Here is a 20,794-nt window from a genome sequence, read left to right on the forward strand (position 1 = left end):
TTTCACAAGTAATATCAATCCTTTCATACATTCTTTAGTGTTCTTTTTTGCCTGGTTATTTTTGAGATACCTATTTCTATATGCCTTTGAAGTAACATGTTTACCACTCTGTCCTGGGGCTAGTTATTCATTCATTTATCAAATATTTTTAAAGCACCAATTATATGCAAGACATGTTGATAAAAACATATAAATAAATCAGAGAGACTAAGAGAAAACAAACTCATAACACACAAATGTTAATTTTCAAATGTTCAAGTATTATGCAAGAATGTACTCTTCTGAGATTATTTTGGCAAGTTACTAGGACTTATTGGCAAAGGGCTTTGTCCTTGGTAAATAGCTGAAATATTGTTTGCTTCAGTCCATGTTATACTCTGTATTTTGAGCTCAATTCTGCTATCGATAACTAGACCACAAATTCCTTTTAGACAAAACCTGTTTTTTAGAATTTTCATTGAATTTTATTTTCAGTATACTGCAACTTTCTTTGGAAGAAATGTTATAAAAGTATATCTGATGTTTAAGATTTGTGAAAAGTAATGGTGATATCAAAGCCTAGAACAAAATATTTGGTGTTTTGACTTCTTATCATTATTTGATTTTGCAACCATCGTCTATTATCTTAAAAGACTTTATAACCATCTTTCCTCCCAATCTCCAAATAAGACTTTGTGAATTTATAAAATTAGTGGCTTAAAACATTTAAATTTTAGACTTTTAGGAATTTTATGACATTGTGTTAGATAATTGAATTTTCCCTAAGATACAATAGTAAATATAAAAGTGTTTCTAAATTAGAAAAGTTGAATTTCAGTTACTTTGAATATTGACTTTTAAACATATTCAGAGTCATTGTTACTTGTGTTTTATAATTTAAATAATAGCATTCTTAAATCTAAGAATGGTGCCTTCAAAAATCTGATAAAAAAATATTTGTTTTTCAATATTCTTTTGCCATTAGGTGATTTGGGCTCTTGGGATCTGCTCATTTGCCTGTCTTCTAGGAAAGCTGGTGGAAAACCTTGCATATCCAAGGAAGACATGTGCCAGTTAGGTTTACATCAAAAGGTAAATTTTATTTTCAAAATGGTTACAGATTTTAACAGCCCTTGGATACAGCAGCATATCTTGGTCCATAGTATTTTTTTAATGTGAAAAAAGCATCAAAACTTACAGCTATTTCTCAGTAGTGAAATAATATTATAGTAGCTACACTGATCATTTGATATTTCTGCAGTTGACAATCTTGATAAGTCCTTCCTCCTTGTAACTCCTGACTCCATTGGCCTTTGGGCTGAGAACATTATTTTTGCTCTTCTTTTCCATCTTTGGCCATTCCTTCTCTGTTTTCTTCATAGCCACCTTTGTCTGCTCATACTTTAGATTCCTGTGTTCCTCAACACCACTCCCAAGGTTGTTGATGATTCCCAAAAGTACATCTAAAATTCAAGCACTTTCCCTGGCATCAGGCTCGTGTGTATAATGCCTGCTGAACATCACTTTTATATCACACAGACACCTCAGAGTCACCATGGGGAAAACTCACTCGTATGTTCCCCAGTAAATCCACTTCTACTCTTGCATTCAGTAGCTCTGCAGAACTTCTGTTATATTGGTCACAGGCATGAGCAACCACTGTCACTCCCTAAGGTGGAAATCTGGCCTTCACCTCTGATCCCTTCCTCTCCTTTGTGGTCTACATTCTATCAATTACTAGTGCTAAGGAATTTAACTCCTAAATACTTCTCAAGTATATTATTTCTCAAATATCCATGCTCACTACTTTTATTCTGGCAAGATAGTCACCATATCTTACCAGGTTATTACAGAATCCTCTTTACACCTTTTTCTGAAGCAAGTGTTCTGCCCCTGAAATCCATCCTGCCCAAAGTTATCAGGATAAAAAAAATATAAAATTCTGAGCTAACCTAGTTAGTCCTATACTTAAATCTTGAATGGCTTTACATCAACTATAAGGTAAAGCCTACAGTTTTCTTCCCTGTGAGTATTGGTCAACCTCCAAGCAGGAGACAAATTCCATACTTGAAAGGACTTAACTGAAGGGAAACCAATGAAAGAGCTATTTACTGAGGTTTTGCCAAGATAAGAGAAACAAGATTAGAGAGAATGTAATTAAAAAGATTGGGAAAACAAAACAAAACAAAACAAAAGATTAGAGGCACCCAGGGACCAGCAGCATCATAAAGTTTTACCACCCTTGGTCTGAAGAAGGGTTTATAGAGGGAATGGTTACCAAAGCCTAATGAGAGCTGGAGCCAAAAAAGAGGGGTCGCTGGAAAGGAGCTATAAAGTAGGGGAATGTAGCCATTGCCAAATCATAAGCCTGCAGAGAGGAAGCCAGGGAGATGAGTACTCAACCTCTCTTTACTACCCCCCAAACTCTTGCCAAGGCCTCCTGTTGGTGCCACGCATCATTCCAAGTGTTCACATATTTATGCTCATTCTTTACACATAGGAGACTGAAGCACAGAAAAATTAAGAGAATTTCCTAAGTCCTCATAGATAATAAATGAAGCAACCAGGATTCAAACTCAGGCAGTTTGACTACGAATTTTGTCTTCCTAACTACATCACTATAAAATTTTTCTAAATAAATATTTAGGACAGCATTTACAGCCTATTCTCATCAAGATCCTTAAAGAATGCGTAAGTTCTAAATGATACATATTAGATAACTGTCACTTTGGAGCATGAATAATTTGAAGCTTTATGAACCATGACTTATTTATGTAAACATAAATATTCAAAACAGAAGTTGCTTCAGATTTGTTGGGATTCTTAGATGAACAAAGAAAAGGGCCTCTGCTCAAATTAGGATTACTGATCACATGAGAGCTTTGGAATCTAAGTGCTTAATGAAAGTGATCATAAGATTTGTTATAAAAAATGAGTGGCCTGGAGTCTCTCTAGTCAGAAGGAGAGTAACATGATTTTAAAACTGTATTGGTCCATGTGATGCGGAAAGTGAAGTGAGGTCCACTATTTGGGGTAACACTAAGTTTAGTAACTGGGACTGTATTTCACCTTTAACAGAAAGGTTCTACTGTTTCAAGAGCAGAGGGATTCATTTCTAGCTCTAAATGTTTGTAGGATTAGCAGTCCCTAAAACAGTATGCTGTTTTTAGTACCCGGAGCACTGAGAAATACTGAAATGGCTCTTATTATAAAGCATTTGAACACATTTTCAGATGAATTTGATGGAATGATAATTGCATGGGAGAGACAAGGGGATAATGACTCTTCTTGTCATTAGTTCTCTTCCTTGTGAATGATACTGAACAGCTTCCAGAGAACATCTGAGTTCTGATAAAATAGAGAATGTTTGTACCGACCTAATGAAGAGAAAGAGAAGAAAAAGATATTGCTGTGAAGTTTGTGTTACTCTCGGTATTCGTGAATGACCCGTCCCAATTTTTTCCCCTGGGTTCTTTCTTCCACACTTTGTAGTTATAAATAGTCCAACTCAAATGTCTCTCCTTAATGAGTTAATCATATTACTGTAGTTTTAGTTTTAGTTTATAAACACGTTCTAAATATTTGTAATTAATATACTGTTGTTCATATTAATTGAACTATGTCTCAAAATAAGAATGATTTTTTTTACTTTTGCTTCTCATAATCTGTAATAGAAACAATTTAGATGTGGAATACTCACAGATTAGGATTGTGGAAGGTATGTGGGGATTGAAATCTTTCCAAATGCACATTTCCTTTTTCTCAGTTTGATCTCAGAAATATCCCAGGGCCCAAACATCATTATCTTTATCATTTCCTTTATGTATTCTAACCCTTTCAAAGATATGGAAGGTTTTATGTCAAGAAAAATAGCAGCTTATATAAAACATACACACACATATAAGTGTACGTAAAGCATTCAAACCCAATGCAAAATCAGTGTATATTGAAAATAATTATTAGGGTGATAATGATGTACAGTGTAGATTCTTTAAGAGTAACAAATGTACCACTGTGGTGGGGTTGAAGTCAGCTAATCCAAGTAAAATGTCGTTGATGATGTTCCTTTTGACAATGATGGAAATCTTACATATTTTATGATGCACATAAAAAAAATAAAAACCAAGCATGAGGATATAGAAGAGCATTATTAGGTTTAACAATAAAAATACATGGAATACATGGAATATAGTTGATTTGATATAGCTATATGACCCATAGCCTTTGAATATGTTTCTTTCTTTGTGCCAAGTTCTTCGGTTTAACTGCCCAGGTTGGTGCTGTTACACAGAGTCAAACGGAAATGGTATTTCTGGTGTCACGTGTCACCTCGGTTATGTCATCTGCTGAGACTCTGTATATTCTAAAGATGTGCTTTGGAGGAGGGAACACGGAAGAGGTCACTGGGTGGAGGAAGGGAAAGTAGAAAGCGGAAGCCTGGGAGCAGTTGCTTCCCTTGGCTTGGCTCTGCTTTCTTGAAGCGAATGCTTTGCTGATCCTGGGTCAGTTCATTCTTCTGACTGAAGGTCTCATATAGAAAGTCACCTCTCTGATAAGACCCAACAACCTGCACTTGTGTCTGAAATCTATGCAAGCTGTACTCTGTCTTTGCAGCATCTTTGCAAATTCTTCTGGCCCATTAGTTCAGTTATGGTTGCTCATTGACTGGGACTTTTCTTTCAATTTGTAAAGGATGGGACAGCTCATCCAGGATATACCAGTGCTGACCATCTGGTATAACAGCACTTTTGCTGTGAGCTCTTCAAAAAGTGCAAGAAAGTTTTAATCTGGACCTTGTCAATACATAACCTTTAATGATACTTACCTACTCACCCTGGGTGGCTCAGTCAGTTAAACCTCCGACTTCGGCTCAGGTCATGATCTCATGGTTCTTGGGTTTGAACCTGCATGGGGCTCTGTGCTGCCAGCTCAGAACCTGGAGCCTGCTTCGGAATCTGTGTCTCCTTCTCTCTCTGCCCCTCCTCCACGCACACACTCTCTCTCAAAAATAAATAAGCATTTAAAAAATTGATACTTAAAGCTACTTTTCTTTCTGGGTCCTTCTATTAAAGTTTCTATTTAGTCAGTAGCAACTGAGTGATTTTGCCTGGGGTGGGGAAAATGGTTCAAGTGTATTGACCTTTAAAGCTTTTGATGATCTAATTTAGAAAACTTCTTCTGTCTATTATCTTTAACAAACAAAAATCTAAAACAAACAAACAAAAAACCTTTATTATAGTTTCTCCATACTTTTGCAGTATTCTGCTTCTTCCCTCCAGCCTTTCTTAGGAAGTCTGAATTATGACCTTAAGGACTTTCTGAAAACCCTTCTTTGTTTTCCACTTTTAGTCTCTGAACCTTATCATTTTTAAATTTGAGAAAGTAGACATGCCTAAAATCTGAAGTGTACTATACTTCTAGCCTTTGCCCCCACGCCCTGTGCCCTAAGAATGTAAGTGACTCAGACTTTGTTATCTTTGGAGACTTTCAAACTCGAGTATTTAACAACGTTGTTCCTGCAGATTCACAGGAGCTGGTTCTGCTGAAGCCCTGGCTTCATTTATACACAACGTGGGCTTAAGTTTACTGTTTGCTGAATAAATGAATAGAGTTAACGGGATTGCAGGAGTTGGAGAATGTTTTTTGCTTTTTGTTTTGTTTTTAATTTGTTGTCAAGTTAGCTAACATACAGTGTAGTCTTGGCTTCAGAAGTCTGTTCTCTGATTCATCACGTACATACAACACCCAGTGCCCATCCCAACAAGTGCCCTCCTCAATGCACATCTCCCATTTTCCCGGCCCCCATCAAAGGGTTGGAGGATGTTTAATCAACACACTATTTCAAAGCACTTTAAGAGAATCATTTCTTTGTAAAACTACAACTGATGATTGAATTACTACTTCATAAAAATCTTAGAGAAGCAGTGGAACTCAGAGACCAAAAGCTCTAAGTGCTTTATTTTACAAATGTAGAAATTGAAAACGAGAAACAAAAGTGATGTGCTCAAAGTTACGATTCTGTTAACTGTCCTAAGTAGGACTGTAACTCATGTTTCTGGTTCTCCAACTGCAGCTGAGTTATTTTCATATAGCCTTGTCAGTAGAACACAGCGGAGAAACTACAATACTTGATTAGAGTGAGTTGGAAAGTATTCAATAATTTCACAAAAATGAACCTGATTTTCAAGCTAATTTACCCTGATCTCTTTCTGTTGGTTTTAACAAGGCTTTGCCATTTGAGGCATCATTTTTGGAATTTAGTTGATAATACCTAGATAATCAGTCTATGAATTCAGAAGAGTATATTTGAATTTATGATAACTTCTATGAAGCTTTCTAAGAACAATTTTTTTTTAGAATAGAATTTTGCAGTGCCTGGATTTTATATCTGGAAGCAATAATGCCCTTCAATATGAAGGGAAGATTATATATTAAATTTTGAAACAGGATTAGCACTGAATTTCCCACTAAATGTCTGTGATTTAAAGCAGCGAGGGCCTTTGGAACTTCAGAGTTTAGTTGACTTTGAGGTATGGTTGGTGCTATTTTCTGCCAAAGCAAAATTTGCAACTGTCAAGTTATTTGTGTTATTCTGTTTACCATAAGAATGTATCAATTTCCTTTTAGTTTTAGCACATATCATGGTTTGGAAATATATCAAGGTTTTCAAAAATATTCTCAAATTTCTAAGGGCAAGTTTTTGTTTGATGTTATCAAATAAACCATTTTATTATTCTGGATTTAAATGTTGACTTTCAGAGATTTGAAGGTAGGGTGTGGATGGAGTACACAGTAGTTCACGTCTATACCCTGTGAGTTTTTGCATTTTCTTTGCTTTAGCATTTATGAATGCCTAACTCACTAGAAGCTTTTTCATTCCTTGCAGGTAAACATATTACCAGAAATACAGCATCAGCTTTGCAGTAAAGAAGGATTATGTCAAATAATTAGAAGATTTCCAGGTAATCTTTAGTTTGCCTCCTTATGCATAAACATGTGAGATATGCAGCCTGCTTTAGCAGATACCAAATAATGAGATCTCAGATCCATATATTTAGCTCCTCTGTCTATCATTTCACTATCACAAATCTTCCAGAATCCACAAGGTTTTTGCCCATGGGGAGACCCTGATAAAAAGGAATACAAACACAACGTTGGTATTCTTTCTTTTAGTTTTGCCTTCTAATTTTTAAGGTGAATATTCCCTTCTTCCTTTGTGTTTTTCTTTAAAATCATTCTTGTTTTATTTTATTTTTTTATTTTTATTTTTTTTTATTTTTAAAACCCACTTTTATTTTTTTTCAATATATGAAATTTATTGTCAAATTGGTTTCCATACAACACCCAGTGCTCATCCCAAAAGGTGCCCTCCTCAATACCCATCACCCTCCCCTCCCTCCCACCCCCCATCAACCCTCAGTTTGTTCTCAGTTTTTAAGAGTCTCTTATGCTTTGGCTCTCTCCCACTCTAACCTGTTTTTTTTTCCTTCCCCTACCCCATGGGTTTCTGTTAAGTTTCTCAGGATCCACCTAAGAGTGAAAACATATGGTATCTGTCTTTCTCTGTATGGCTTATTTCACTTAGCATAACACTCTCCAGTTCCATCCACGTTGCTACAAAGGGCCATATTTCATTCTTTCTCATTGCCACGTAGTACTCCATTGTGTATATAAACCACAATTTCTTTATCCATTCATCAGTGGATGGACATTTAGGCTCTTTCCACAATTTGGCTATTGTTGAGAGTGCTGCTATAAACATTGGGGTACAAGTGCCCCTATGCATCAGTACTCCTGTATCCCTTGGGTAAATTCCTAGCAGTGCTATTGCTGGGTCATAGGGTAGGTCTATTTTTAATTTTCTGAGGAACCTCCACACTGCTTTCCAGAGTGGCTGCACCAATTTGCATTCCCACCAACACTTCCCTCTTGCACTAAGAGGGTTCCCATTTCTCCACATCCTCTCCAGCATCTAGTCTCCTGATTTGTTCATTTTGGCCACTCTGACTGGCGTGAGGTGATATCTGAGTGTGGTTTTGATTTGTATTTCCCTGATGAGGAGCGATGTTGAGCATCTTTTCATGTGCCTGTTGGAATCCGGATGTCTTCTTTCTTGTTTTATTTTAAAAGCAATTATTATAATACTTCTTAATTATATAAAACTTGAGGTTTTAAAAATATATGTATTTCTTCATGATTAATTCTGGTCTCAATAAATCTATTTCCTTTTTTTTTTTTTTTTTGAAATTCCCTGAATTTGCCTGTTTTACCCAGGATACTGAATGAGTAAATTCTATGCCTTGACAACATTAGTAATTTGGGACAAAAATTACCATATCTTTTCCTCATAGATTCCCAGTGTGAAAGAAAAATCAGATGGTCTATGAGTCTTCATAGATCAAATTATAGCTTACTTTAAAACCCATCAGTGAAAGGGTTTCTCAAATTTCTTGTTTAAAACCTATTTCATGCTATACAGCTTATGCCCCTAGAAAGTATTTCACTATGTAATTAAAATTTAGATCTGCATAGCTTCAATTCTATTTTTAAAAATTTAATTTGTGTTCTGGTGGAATCAGAAAACTGATATCTTATCCCATTGGGTTTTCCATGGGGTTTCTGCTTCCATACCAAAGATAAGCCACATTGGTATGTCCCATTGTAAAGACTAGTCCTCTGCTGTCATTTATTAAGGATTAAAATGTAGTAAAAATGAATCAAAAATTCAACTTTCAATTTAAGATACTTGCCTAAGATAAATAATAGTTGCATAAACTTGGTTTTATAGTTATTGTTTTATGTGGCAATTGTAACTGCCTCCATAATCTCTAAGTTTTGTTTCATTTTGTTTCCGTAAACTTCAGCTGGGTAGTTTTTATTTTATTTTAAAAAATGTAATGTTTTTGTGAGATGCAAGTAAAGTAATTATTTCCATTAATATATTATTAGGAAGTATCTAGGAATCCTTTAGGGAATTTGAAAAAAAATTTTGTTTATATTTTTAACAGAGCCTACATATTATTAAAGTATGTTTTTCTTTGTTGCTACTTACATTTCCTTTTTTTAAAAAAAATAAAATTTATTGGCAAGTTAGCTAGCATATAGTGTATACATGTGCTCGACTTTGGGAGTAGAATCCCGTGATTCATCACGTACATACAACACCCAGTGCCCATCCCAACAAGTGCCCTCCTCAATGGCCATCACCCACTTTCACCTCCCCCTACAGCAACCCTCAGTTTGTTCTCTGTATTTAAGAGTCTCATATGGTTTGCCTCCCTCTCTGTTTATAACTACGTTTTTCCTTCCCTTCCTCCATGGTCTTCTGTTAAGTTTCTCACATTCCACATATGAGTGAAAACATGATATTTGTCTTTCTCTGACAGACTTATCTCACCCTAGCATAGTACCCTCCAGTTCCAACCATGTTGCTGCAAATGGCAAGATTTCATTCTTTTTCATTGCCAAGTAGTATTCCATTGTATATATAAACCACATCTTCTTTATCCATTCATCAGTTGATGGACATTTGGGCTCTTTCCATAATTTGGCTCTTATTGATAGTGCTGCTGTAAACATTGGGGTACCTGTGACCTTATGAATCAGAGCTCCTGTATCCTTTGGATAAATTCCTAGTAGTGCTATTGCTGGGTCATAGGGTAATTCTATTTTTAATTTTTTTGAGGAAACTCCACACTGTTTCCTAGAGTGGCTGCACTAGTTTGCATTCCCACCAAAAGTGCAAGAAGGTTCCCCTTTCTCCATATTCTCACCAACATCTATTATTTCCTGAGTTGTTAATTTTAGCCACTCTGACCTGTATGAGGTGGTATCTAAATGTGGTTTTGATATGTATTTCCCTGCTGATGAGCAATGTTGAGCATTTTTTCATATGCTTATTAGTCATCTGGATGTCTTCTTTGAAAAATTGTCTATTCATGTCTTCTATCCATTTCTTCACTGTATTATTATTATTATTATTTTGGGAGTGGTTGTTGAGTTTGGTAAATTCTTTATAGATTTTGTCATTTGCAAGTATGTTCTCCCATTCTGTCGGTTGCCTTTTAGTTTTGTTGATTGTTTCCTTTGTCGTGAGAAGATTTTTATCTTGATGAGGTCCCAATAGTTCATTTTTGCTTTTATTTCTCTTGCTTTCGGAGACGTGTCGAGTAAGAAGTTGCTGTGGTTGAAGTCAAAGAGGTTGTTGACTGTTTTCTCCTCTAGGATTGTGATGGTTACCTGTCTCACATTTAGGTCTTTCATGCATTTTGAGTTTATTTTTGTGTATGGTGTAAGAAGGTGGTCCAGTTTCATTCTTTTGCATGTTGCTGTCCAGTTCTCCCAGCACCATTTGTTAAAAAGACTGTCTTTTTTCCATTGGATACTCTTTCCTGCTTTGTCAAAGATTAGTTGGCCATACATTTGTAGGTACAATTCTGGACTACTCACATTTCAAAATGATAGATTCAAAATATTAAATTTCTTGGGGCGCCTGGGTGGCTCAGTCAGTTGAGTGTCCGAGTTCAGCTCAGGTCTTGATCTCATGGTTCGTGAGTTCGAGCACTGCATCAGGCAGAGCCCACTTCAGATCCTCTGTCCCCTTTCTCTCTGCCCCTTCCCTGCTCACATTCTCTCTCTCAATAAATAAAACATTAACTAAAAAACATTAAGTTTCTTTAGCATCGGAGTTAGCAGAACATGTAGAATCATAGGACTAAAAGCTCATTTATACCCAGAAATTAGTTATCACTTTAAAAACACTTGCCAAACAACTCTTACACAAGTTTATATTTTATATTTTGCTTCCATACAATTAAGAAGTTTTTTTTTTTATTGTTGAGAGACAGAGAGAGGTAGAGCATGAGCGGGGGAGGAGCAGAGACAGAGAGGGAGTCACAGAATCCAAAGCAGGCTCCAGGCTTTGAACTATCAGCAAGCACAAAGCCTGATGTGGAGCTCAAACTCATGAACTGTGAGATCATGACCTGAGCCAAATTCAGACTCTTAACCAACTGAGTCACCCAGGTGCCCTACAATTAAGAGGTTTTTAACTGTCTCCATTTGCTTTAAATACTACTTTTTCCTCAAGAACATCTATAGGCTCTAGAAATATGTAGTCCTTTCACTACGACATCTAGTGTTTTAGTTTTCTATTTATCTCTGTGACTAACAGGATAATTTCATGGAATATATAGCCTTTTAAGTAAAATTATTTCTCCTATCATGTTATCTTTCTTTAGCTGAAGATAATTTTCTTAGATGTGCAGCTTTAAAGGACAGCATGTAAGTTCACAGCATTACTTTCTGACTTAAACTTTATAATCAATAGCTTTTGTTATAGACTGTTGCTATGAATATACACTATGTAGTATAAACCCTGTATTCACAACACTGAAAACATTCTATTTGTTGTCAATACTGAATATTTAATATTGAATAGATTAGATAACAACATGTCGACGTCAGTACCTAAATATACACTACTATTAAAGAGGTAAGATAGTGAAACTAAACAAACTACTTTATAATTTAGCCATTTTACTTAAAGCCAAAATGTCCTGTGCCGTTTTAGGCTGTTTCCTTTGGAGGTAGACAAAACACAAATTTGTGACACCAGAGATTTAACTCTGCCAACTGTTAGCTCTGTGATTCAGAGGTTGTTCATTTTTTGTTTGTTTGTTTGCTTTTTAATCTATAAAGTGAGGATAACGAAACCCATTTCATAAGTTTAATTTAAAAAATATAGTAGTTCCTATTATCTATGTGTGTGTGTATAATTTGATTTGAATAATAAAGCATATTATATATTATACCTGACATAATGCTCAAGTAATGGTAAATGGCTCATCCTAGATGCAAAAAATCAAACAACACACCTCACAGTGTTTAATATTTTTTCTCTTTATATGATTGATTATCACTCTGATTTTATGTTTCTGGCAAAAACTGTGAAGGGTCTGAGATTTCCCCCTATTTCCAAGCTCACAAGTGAGCCTGCCACTGTTTCCCAAGCACTGGCAAAAGACATGAGACTCCTGGGTCAGAGACAAACGACTTTATTATTTACAGCAATAGCAGTAGGCAGACTAGCAGCATTTGCACTGGTTCACTGAATCCCAGTTCCCACAGGGTGATGTGAAGAGAGCTAGGTGACACTTGTATACTTAGTGGTTTGCGTTTCAGTAGAGCAGCTCTGAGCTTAGGGAGTTTGAATGTTTTATAATGGGCAGTGAGCATACCTGCCCTTTGCTCCAGAGAGAGATATTATTTTTGTTATAGTGGACAAAACCTTCTCTTTTTTCCAGAGTGAGACACCATCTCTATCTTTCAATTCTATCTACCATATAAATATCTTTGAAAAGATAGTTCAGAACAAAGATAATCAGTGCCTCTGTTCGCAAAATGTACAGAAATGTGAAAGATGCATGGAGAAGTGTCTCCCAACAGTTTCAGAGAATACCGGACAAATTCTAGCTCTGAAGCTTAATCAGTGTATACTTCTGACCAAGACTTAAAGCCGAGTTGTGCTTCGATTTTCTTGCCTATGAAAATACAATGTTTGGCAATGAATAATAATGCTGAGATTCCATGATTCTGCTGTACCTTTTTTTTCATTCAAACATGCTGTCCTGGGCTTTATCTTAAGCAGTAGGCAGAGACAGGGATGCTAAGAGAGGAGAGAAGATCATCTGGGTGTATGTAGCTGGAACCCTGCACATGTGGCAGGACAGAGTTTGGGCCAGAGGTAGAGGAGTGATTGAAGACAGCATGTAAGACTAACACAGTCTGTTCCTTTCCATAGTCAAACTGAATGTACCTGCCATCAGACTTGTGACTCACTTTAAAAGTCACAAATCCATGGGATTTTATTGGCTAGCACAGAGATTTATTTTTACCTTAGCATTTATATGCTTTGCCTTTTGGGGAAAGAAGGTTTCATAACTTTTAGTTGGCCCAGAGTTCTGGTTAATGTTTTTTGTTGCTTTTTAGTAAGCTTTTTTTTTTTTAGATAAAAAGGATTTCTTTCCCATATTTGAAATAGAGACACAAAGCAAAACATCAGAGAAAGGTTTTACTTGGGTTCTGAGTTGTTGTTTTTGTTCTTTTTTATGCAGCATCACCACCCAATAAGCCCTGGTTAGAAGTGTGCCAGATTTTTGTCCATTACTTGTGGTTTCCAGTAGTTTTACCTCACCCCTGAGCATTGTCATTCACGGGAAGCTTGAAATGGTAGTACCCAGACTTGATGCAAAGGTAGCATTTTGAACACTTTAGGACCTGTGTCCTCATTTTTATAATGTGTGGGTACAGAAAGAGAAAGTAAAACGATACAAAATTAACCTTTTGTTGTATCTAAAGAAGACTGGACTTTAAAATATCATAGATGTGGGGCACCTGGATGGCTCAGTCAACTAAGCGTCCGACTTTGGCTCAGGTCATGATCTCACGGTTTGTGAGTTTGAGCCCCATGTCAGGCTTTGTGCTGACAGCCCAGAGCCTGGAGCCTGCTTTGGATTCCGTGTCTCCCTCTCTCTCTGTCCCTCCCTTGTTTGCACTCTGTCTTGCTCTCTCTCAAAAATAAATAAAAACACTAAAAAAATATTTTTTAATCATAGATGTTTACTACCAAATGTAAAACATAGGTTCCAAATAACATAATTGAAATTATTTTTAAACATTGATCAATAATAGTTATTTATCTCACGTGGCACTGATGATTGATTTTAATACTCCAGGTCTAAAAATTCCTATTTGTTATATGATGTCAGTGGAATATCATCAGGGAAACAGGTAGCTTAGCTTGGATTTAAATGAAGCAACATGGAAATTGTGAATGCTTAATACTGCTTGAGGATTTTTATTGCTTTCATTTTTTTCCTCCCTTCCGCTATAACTTGGAGGAATACTCTCCTTCAAACAAGAATACAAAAAGTGAGAACATTCCCATTAGTAAAGACTGGGGACTTGTCTCTTCAAGGCAATCAGGCAAACTTTCAGAGAAAGGCCAGTTTGCTTATTCTCTGTCCTCTCAAACGCTGACACCCCTTCTCTGTGTCTCCTGTGTGTTCCTTCATGTTTCTGCCTTTCCAAAGACTTCCATCTCCTGTCCTATACACGATTGTTTCCTTTATGCAAAACATTCTTTCCCCAAGTAAAACTCATCTCTTTAGTATGACTGACTTCAGCTAGGTGATAGCAGAAAGTAAGCTGATGGAACTAATTCAGACTAAATTACACCCTCACCCCAGTCATAAGCCTCTTAGATGTATTTGCATTTTTATAAAAGAAGCTTGCAAAGCCAATGAATTTCTAATTGGTAGAATTTCTGGAAGTGCACTTAAATTCCCATTCACTTCATCTGTAAGCCGTCCACTTGCAAAGCTACTTGGATCTGTCTACTTTCTCTGTCTCTACCATGACCAGTCTAGTTCAAGCCAACATTCTCTCATAAACTGCCCCTTCCTTTCTTGCCCGTGAAAAATCCACTCCATTACTGAGACTGAAGCCAGAGTTATCTTCCCCCATCCTTTTCATAAATAAAACAAGTTTATTAGACCTCCTCAGAGCAATTTATCTAGGGACTAAACAGCGAGGCCTAGGTAACTGGCTTTCTGATGCTCTGACTTGATCCAAGGTTAGATTTTATGTAGAAGAAAAGTCCCACACCCATATGTTGTCAGGGACCTGGGATGTGACTTAAATAAATTCATAGCAAATTCAGCAGCTTGAGAGGTCAGATAACCAACACATTTTCAGATTTGGCCTGTCATCAAATTTATAGACTCTTTAAGCCATTTGGTCTCCAAGAAGAGAAGAGGAGGTGAAGACGTGGACAAGTACAAGGCAGTACCATGTGGCATCACCCAGATGTACCTCAGTAATGTTGCAGTGTTGGGAACTTAGAGGAAGTTCCCTCCTGTGTCTCACCCCTGCAAGATCCAGATCCCATGCAGTGATCCTTCTTCTCTCACCCTCTGATCCCTATACTTGTCTATGCTCCTCCCCTTTGGCACATGTTTGCATTTTCCTAAACTCTTTGTGATTCCAGCTTCCATTTTCCTCACAGAACTTTGCTAACCCCTGAGAACAAAGACTCTGGGTTTTCTGCTAAAAAAAACCTTAATCTCTGGAGCTGGGAGGGATCCTCAGCATCTCTTCGCTCCTTCTCCTTACTGTCATCTATTGACATTCTGATCATTCAACATGTTCCGTAAGGAAATTGTCACCCAGTTTAACTTCTTCCTCTCCACTTCAAATATGCCAGCATTCCTGTCAGTTTTGATGTGCATACCAATGACCTTTCATCGTCCTAACCTCGCAGCTCTTTGATGTTATCAAGCCATGACCTTCATTTCTAATCAACTTTAGCCTCCAAGTACTGTAGACTTCGTCAGCGGCTTGCATCACGCAGCACTACCCCATCTTTGAAAGCTTACTGATTCACGACTTTATAATCAGTCTTCCTGGTGTTTTCACTTCTTCAGTGCCAGAGGCTGAAACCTCAAATGACACTTTTAGTATTCTTAATTCTACTTCTTTCTTGAAGTCTGTCAGCCATGTTTGGTCATAATTCCTTTCTTACCAAGCCTAGACCACTTAGTCTGCCACTTAACATTTTTCTCTACAAGCACTTGCAACATTGTATTTTTCTTCCACACCAGTCCTTAAGGCAATTATATAAAAATCTCTTAACCTGACCTATCTGCTTCTACACAACAAACACTGGAGAAAATCATAGGAGTTTGCTGTGTTTTTGTTTTGTTTTGTTTTGTTTTGTTTTGTTTTGTTTTGTTTTTGTTTTGTTTTGTTTTTCCTGAGGATGTCTTCCTTACTTGCTAAAATGGAAAAAAAATCATACTACTTTGCAATTGTCAGCTCAACCACCACCACAGCTGGCTGGTGGCCCCTGAAGCAGCCTGTCCTAATTTCTTTCTAAAATACTTACGAAAACACACACACACACACACACACACACACACACACACACACACACACACATTTAAAAACTGTTCCTAGCTTGTGCATTGCAGATATAGGAGGACTTTCCATGCATTGTAAGGCTGATGGAAGTAAATTGTCATTCTTAATTTTGTATTGATAGAGAAGATCCTCTTCGTCCTTGGTTATGATGTATTTCAAAAGAAAAGTGAGCAGAATGTGTTGATGGTTTGGATGGGTTTGTAAAAGAATATCTGCTGCGGTTTTAGCCAGCCATCAGTTGGGCTAAACACATTAGATACCAGGAATGGAGCTTAATCTGTCATTCAGCTTTAGGTACCAGAAAATTCAAGTGGGAAGTCAAGGGCACATTCCTTCCAAATTAAGCATATTGTTTTTAAAATGAAAAAAAAGTATAAAGAGGAAAATAAATATCTTGAATTCACTAACCCAGAAATAATCACTGGGAACATTTTTGTGTGTTTTGTTACTCGAGAGTACCTTCCAAGTGAAGTCTACCCAATTTTTTGAGGTAAATTTATACTTTCTTTCCTCTGTGTTCCTATTGTACCATGTGAAAACCTCCATTATAGTCACCTCACATTGTATCTTAATTGCATCTGTATGTGTTTGTCTTCCCACAAGGACTGAGTGTCCCTGAGGGCAGGACCTTATTTCTCACTTCTCAAGTTCAGTACATGGTCGTAGTTCCTGGTATGTAACAGCCACTCTAGTGTTTTTAAATTAGAGACTGGAGAGGATGTTAATGGAGGGTATGAGTGTTGTGAAAAGAGAGCCCTACCCATCATCAGGGGGTCTTGGCAAAGCTTAGACAGATTTATCCCTTTACCCATTACGAGCTCAATGTTAAGTTGGTACTTTGGGGCAAAGGACAGGGGCAGGCAAATTTGAAAATACTGTCGCAGTCCTCCAAGATAGAATTACCCATTTTAAGTAATAAGGCAATTGCACTTACGAAAGAACTAGAGAACTGTTATACTATTACACATGTGCAAGGCAGAAAGATACCAATAAATTACATAAGGCAGCTTCATCTTCTAGGGGATCACCACTGCAGCCAAAAGACTCACATCTCATTGCTTTCTAAAAGGACAAGCTTAACACTTTATCACACTGTTGACTGATCATTCATGCAGGATACACATGGACGTGTTCTTCCCTTGGGTAGGCTCCTGTTTGCATACCATTGCTACCCAAAAGTCTTTAAGTACTTGTTCGCCACTTGTTTAGAGTAGAAGCTAAGTGCTAACTTCCAGAATGATGGAGAAGGAAGATAATAGTAAGAGCTCTCCCTTTCCTATGCAGTAAGGTTTTAGTACTTCTTATAGATCAGCTCTCTGGGCAGTTTTCTTCATCTTAATGGTTCTATATTCAGAGTAGAGGAAATACAATACTTCTTGCTGACTATTGTGCTTCAGCACTTATTCTCCATGGATCCTGTGAAAGTAAGGGTGTCTGAGATATGGCCAGAACATCTAAATCAGAAAGAAAGAGCATTGATCTAGATTGCAGTGAATGTTAGGTGGATTATTTTTCTTTTTAAAGCTCTAAACCTTAAAAAAAAATCTCAGAAACCTTATTTAACAAAGAAATGGAGCTGCTCTGATCGATAATGGGTAGGATCCTACTCTCTTCATCCTTCCCTTTGTTTTTTTCATCCTCTTGGTGGCCCCTAGAAGCAACTTCCTAATACCTACTCGACCCCAGCAAGCTCACCAGAGTTCAGTCTGGGAATCATGGCTTGAGACAAGGAGCTTTAGAATAGAGAGAGTTAATAGCAGCCAGTGGGGGTGGAAAATACTGCCATGATTCTATTTGCCAAGTATGAAAGTTAGGAATAGTCTCTTTCCTTCCTGTATCCTGTTCAGGTTTTTGGTCACCTATGAGAAAGAAGTTAATGAAAACAGAAACAAAATTTTTAGAGTGATCAAACATGAATTTATAAAATTACTTTCACCTTTCCCTTTTATTATGCCTTGATAACACTAGTAAGATACATTCATTATGAGAAGATTGGAAAATACAGATAAACAAAAAGAAAGAAAAATGTATATGCAGTGTCATTACATAATATTTCATACCTTCCCTATGAATGTACAAATTTTACATATTAGAGTAACATACACTTTGAATAAGCTATGGCATATTTATCAGTGGAAAACTATGAAGGCATTAAAAATGATGGAAATCGACACTATTTGGCAGAGAAAAATGCTCATACCATATCATACCATATTGTTGACTTAAAAATAAGGGTAATCCCTGTATATGCTGTACATATATTTTATATTATTATATGCTTTGCCTATGTATATAATATCTACTTATAAAATGTTATTAACAATATTTTGTTTTCAAAACATATTCTTACTATAAACATACATGTATTAGTTCATTCATTCGTCAACAATGCCTCTATAAGGGAGATACTACTATTCCTTTTTTGCTCAAGTGGAGAGAAATCAGGGATGTTTCCCGAGACCACACATTTAACAGGTGGTAGCTGCACACAGACACTATGAGTCTGGAGGATGAAGTTTCTCAGCCACTGCACCTGGCCAAGCTCCTCGCATGGTATTCAAGGCTCCCACTGGATGGCAGCCTCCATTCCTCCCTGGTCGCCCACTATTCCCTCCACCCAAATCTGCTCAAGCCAGGCTCCTCTTTCCTCTGTCCCTTCAATGGCACACTTAACTGTCCTCTCCTCTCCCGGCCTTTACTCTAATGACCTCATTTGAACTTAATCATCTCTTTTAAAGACCTTTCCTTCAAATACAGTCACACTCTGAAGTGCTGGGGGTTAGGACTTCGACAGATGAACTTCTAGGGGACACGGTTCCAATCATAACAGCCAGAGATGGGTGGAGGAGGGAAATATGATTGGCTGTTCCACCAGATCCACCTGGAGAGAGGAGAGCAGATCCCCAGGGGAAGAAAGGGATATTGGACAGATGAAAACAACTTGACTGGTTACGATAAAGCCCATGGAATTCTTTAGGCAGAACAGCCTCACACCCCCACCGCAAATCATTTTAAAGTGAGAGACTATCTTTCTTCTCTTCAGCACCAAGAGTCCAATACTGTCCATTGGGGACTCAAGTGCCCTTCTGCTGACCCCTATGTGGATTGTCTTAGTTCTCACTTCCTGCCTTGAAGCCCAGTTCTCACATGCCTCTGCTCTCCAGAGCCAGCTAATTTAATAAATTAATTAGTCCTGCTGTGCTTTCCTGTCTCAACTGTACTGTACTTGCCCCACCCCCACCCAGGACATACTTCAACCCAAATGAATAATTCTGTTGGTGAGAATTTTAGACACCATTGCAGAACCTCATGGAAACTGCTGAATCATGCAAATGTGACAGGCAATCTCTGACACTGTCTGACCTAACCATAAAATTCACCGCTCTGCCTGTAAGACATAAATCTCTAAATTAGCTAATCACAGCCAAAATCAAGTGGAGATTTTTGGGAAATGATAGCATAGCCTTGCTCCATTTCCTTGAAAAATGGGGGGAAAATATCTGCTGTTTAGTATGTAGTTTGTTAGTCGGAAACTACATAATTCTTCCTTCCAGTTGGTATTTCTTAAAAAGAAACAAGCTTGTCAATGGGCCTAAGATATATATACTATGTAGTGCTTCATGCTTGGCCACTGGCAAGATGGAAGGCAAAGGCAGTGGTGGCCAGTAGCACTGGGATATGTGGATGAGTGTGCATTTTAGGAGATCCACTTTGTCATCTTCTCTCAGGGAGAAGCTGGCCCGAGATCACTGACCCAAAAGTGTCTCTTGCTTCTGTGTCACTCATGGCTTTACACTTTGCACGTTTGGCATGAGGCCAGTTTGAAAGGGACAGCATGTTCATTTTTCAGTAAACATTTGGCAGCTCGTTGACATCTCTGAAGTTGTGCTAAAGACCAGCTAGCCGAGGGAGCTGACTAATCCCTTTGTACTTTGGTAGGAAAAGTCTGGTAAATCTTTACTGGTTTGTGACCTTGCACTTCATGCCACCATGTAGGTATATCCATCTGTTTCACTTGGAGTTTGTTATCTTCGGCCACATACTGTGATATAACAGAGGCAACATTGTGTAACACACTTACAATATGATTCTGATTATTAAATGTGATTTTCAATGGGACTGTAAAGGAAGAAGTGGTAAGAGTGACCTTCACTCTTTTGTTGCCTAAATCTCTGTGGCAGGCTGCTATTTACTTATTTTGACGATAAAATAGGTGAGTGAGAATAACACTTAAATAATACCAAAGCAACTTGTTACAACTGTGAAGAACTTCAAACAATAAAACTGGATTTCTTTGCATTACATAATAAAGACTCAGTAAACTATATTTATACTTCATGGATTTGGTTATTCTGTTATCCCAGCCTGCATTTATTCATCAGTTGTTTTATATCTTGCTAAGTGTAGACACATTCCATGACTCAGTATGTAGCCTGCCAAAATAAACTATACTATGTTTGTTGGCATTTTCCTCAACAAATGCATCACCCAAGCAGTGACAATGGTATTTTCCCCACCTCAGTTCTTCTGGAGCCATTGTATTTGTAACAGATATATTAGCAGTGAATCTGAAGTTTTGATAAGATGCCTGAAAACATAACGTGCTTCAAAATAGACATAAAAGTTCTTACAGAAGTGGCCAAACTTATTTTTATGCCATCGGGGGGCTACACTGTTTGGGGATTACAAGAGCTGATTAAGAAGGTTGCAAAACAAAATCAGGTTCAAGGATTTAGCTGGTGACGTGTTGCAAATTCATCCTGACAGTTACATACTTGATTTGTAAGTGAACTCAATAGGCAAAGGAGAACTATACTATAATTTTGATTCATTT

At 37.3% G+C, this 20,794-nt stretch overlaps 1 protein-coding gene across 6 annotated transcripts in view; it reads left to right on the forward strand.

Annotated features, from left to right (window-relative positions):
* CPED1 (cadherin like and PC-esterase domain containing 1) overlaps nt 1-20,794 on the forward strand; it is a 270,971-nt gene that overhangs the window by 57,128 nt on the left and 193,049 nt on the right. For 5 of the 6 annotated variants that reach the window (XM_053897714.1, XM_053897712.1, XM_053897713.1 and 2 more), the window contains exons 3-4: nt 965-1,071; nt 6,866-6,941. The exons of the other annotated variant lie outside the window; for it this stretch is intronic. In XM_053897714.1, coding sequence (XP_053753689.1) covers nt 965-1,071; nt 6,866-6,941 — 183 coding nt within the window. The remainder of the gene's footprint in view (nt 1-964; nt 1,072-6,865; nt 6,942-20,794) is intronic. 6 annotated transcript variants of the gene reach the window in all.

The sequence above is a fragment of the Panthera pardus genome, unplaced genomic scaffold (assembly GCF_024362965.1).
Source record: "Panthera pardus isolate Hobbes unplaced genomic scaffold, ASM2436296v1 HiC_scaffold_8, whole genome shotgun sequence".
Lineage (NCBI taxonomy): Eukaryota > Metazoa > Chordata > Mammalia > Carnivora > Felidae > Panthera > Panthera pardus.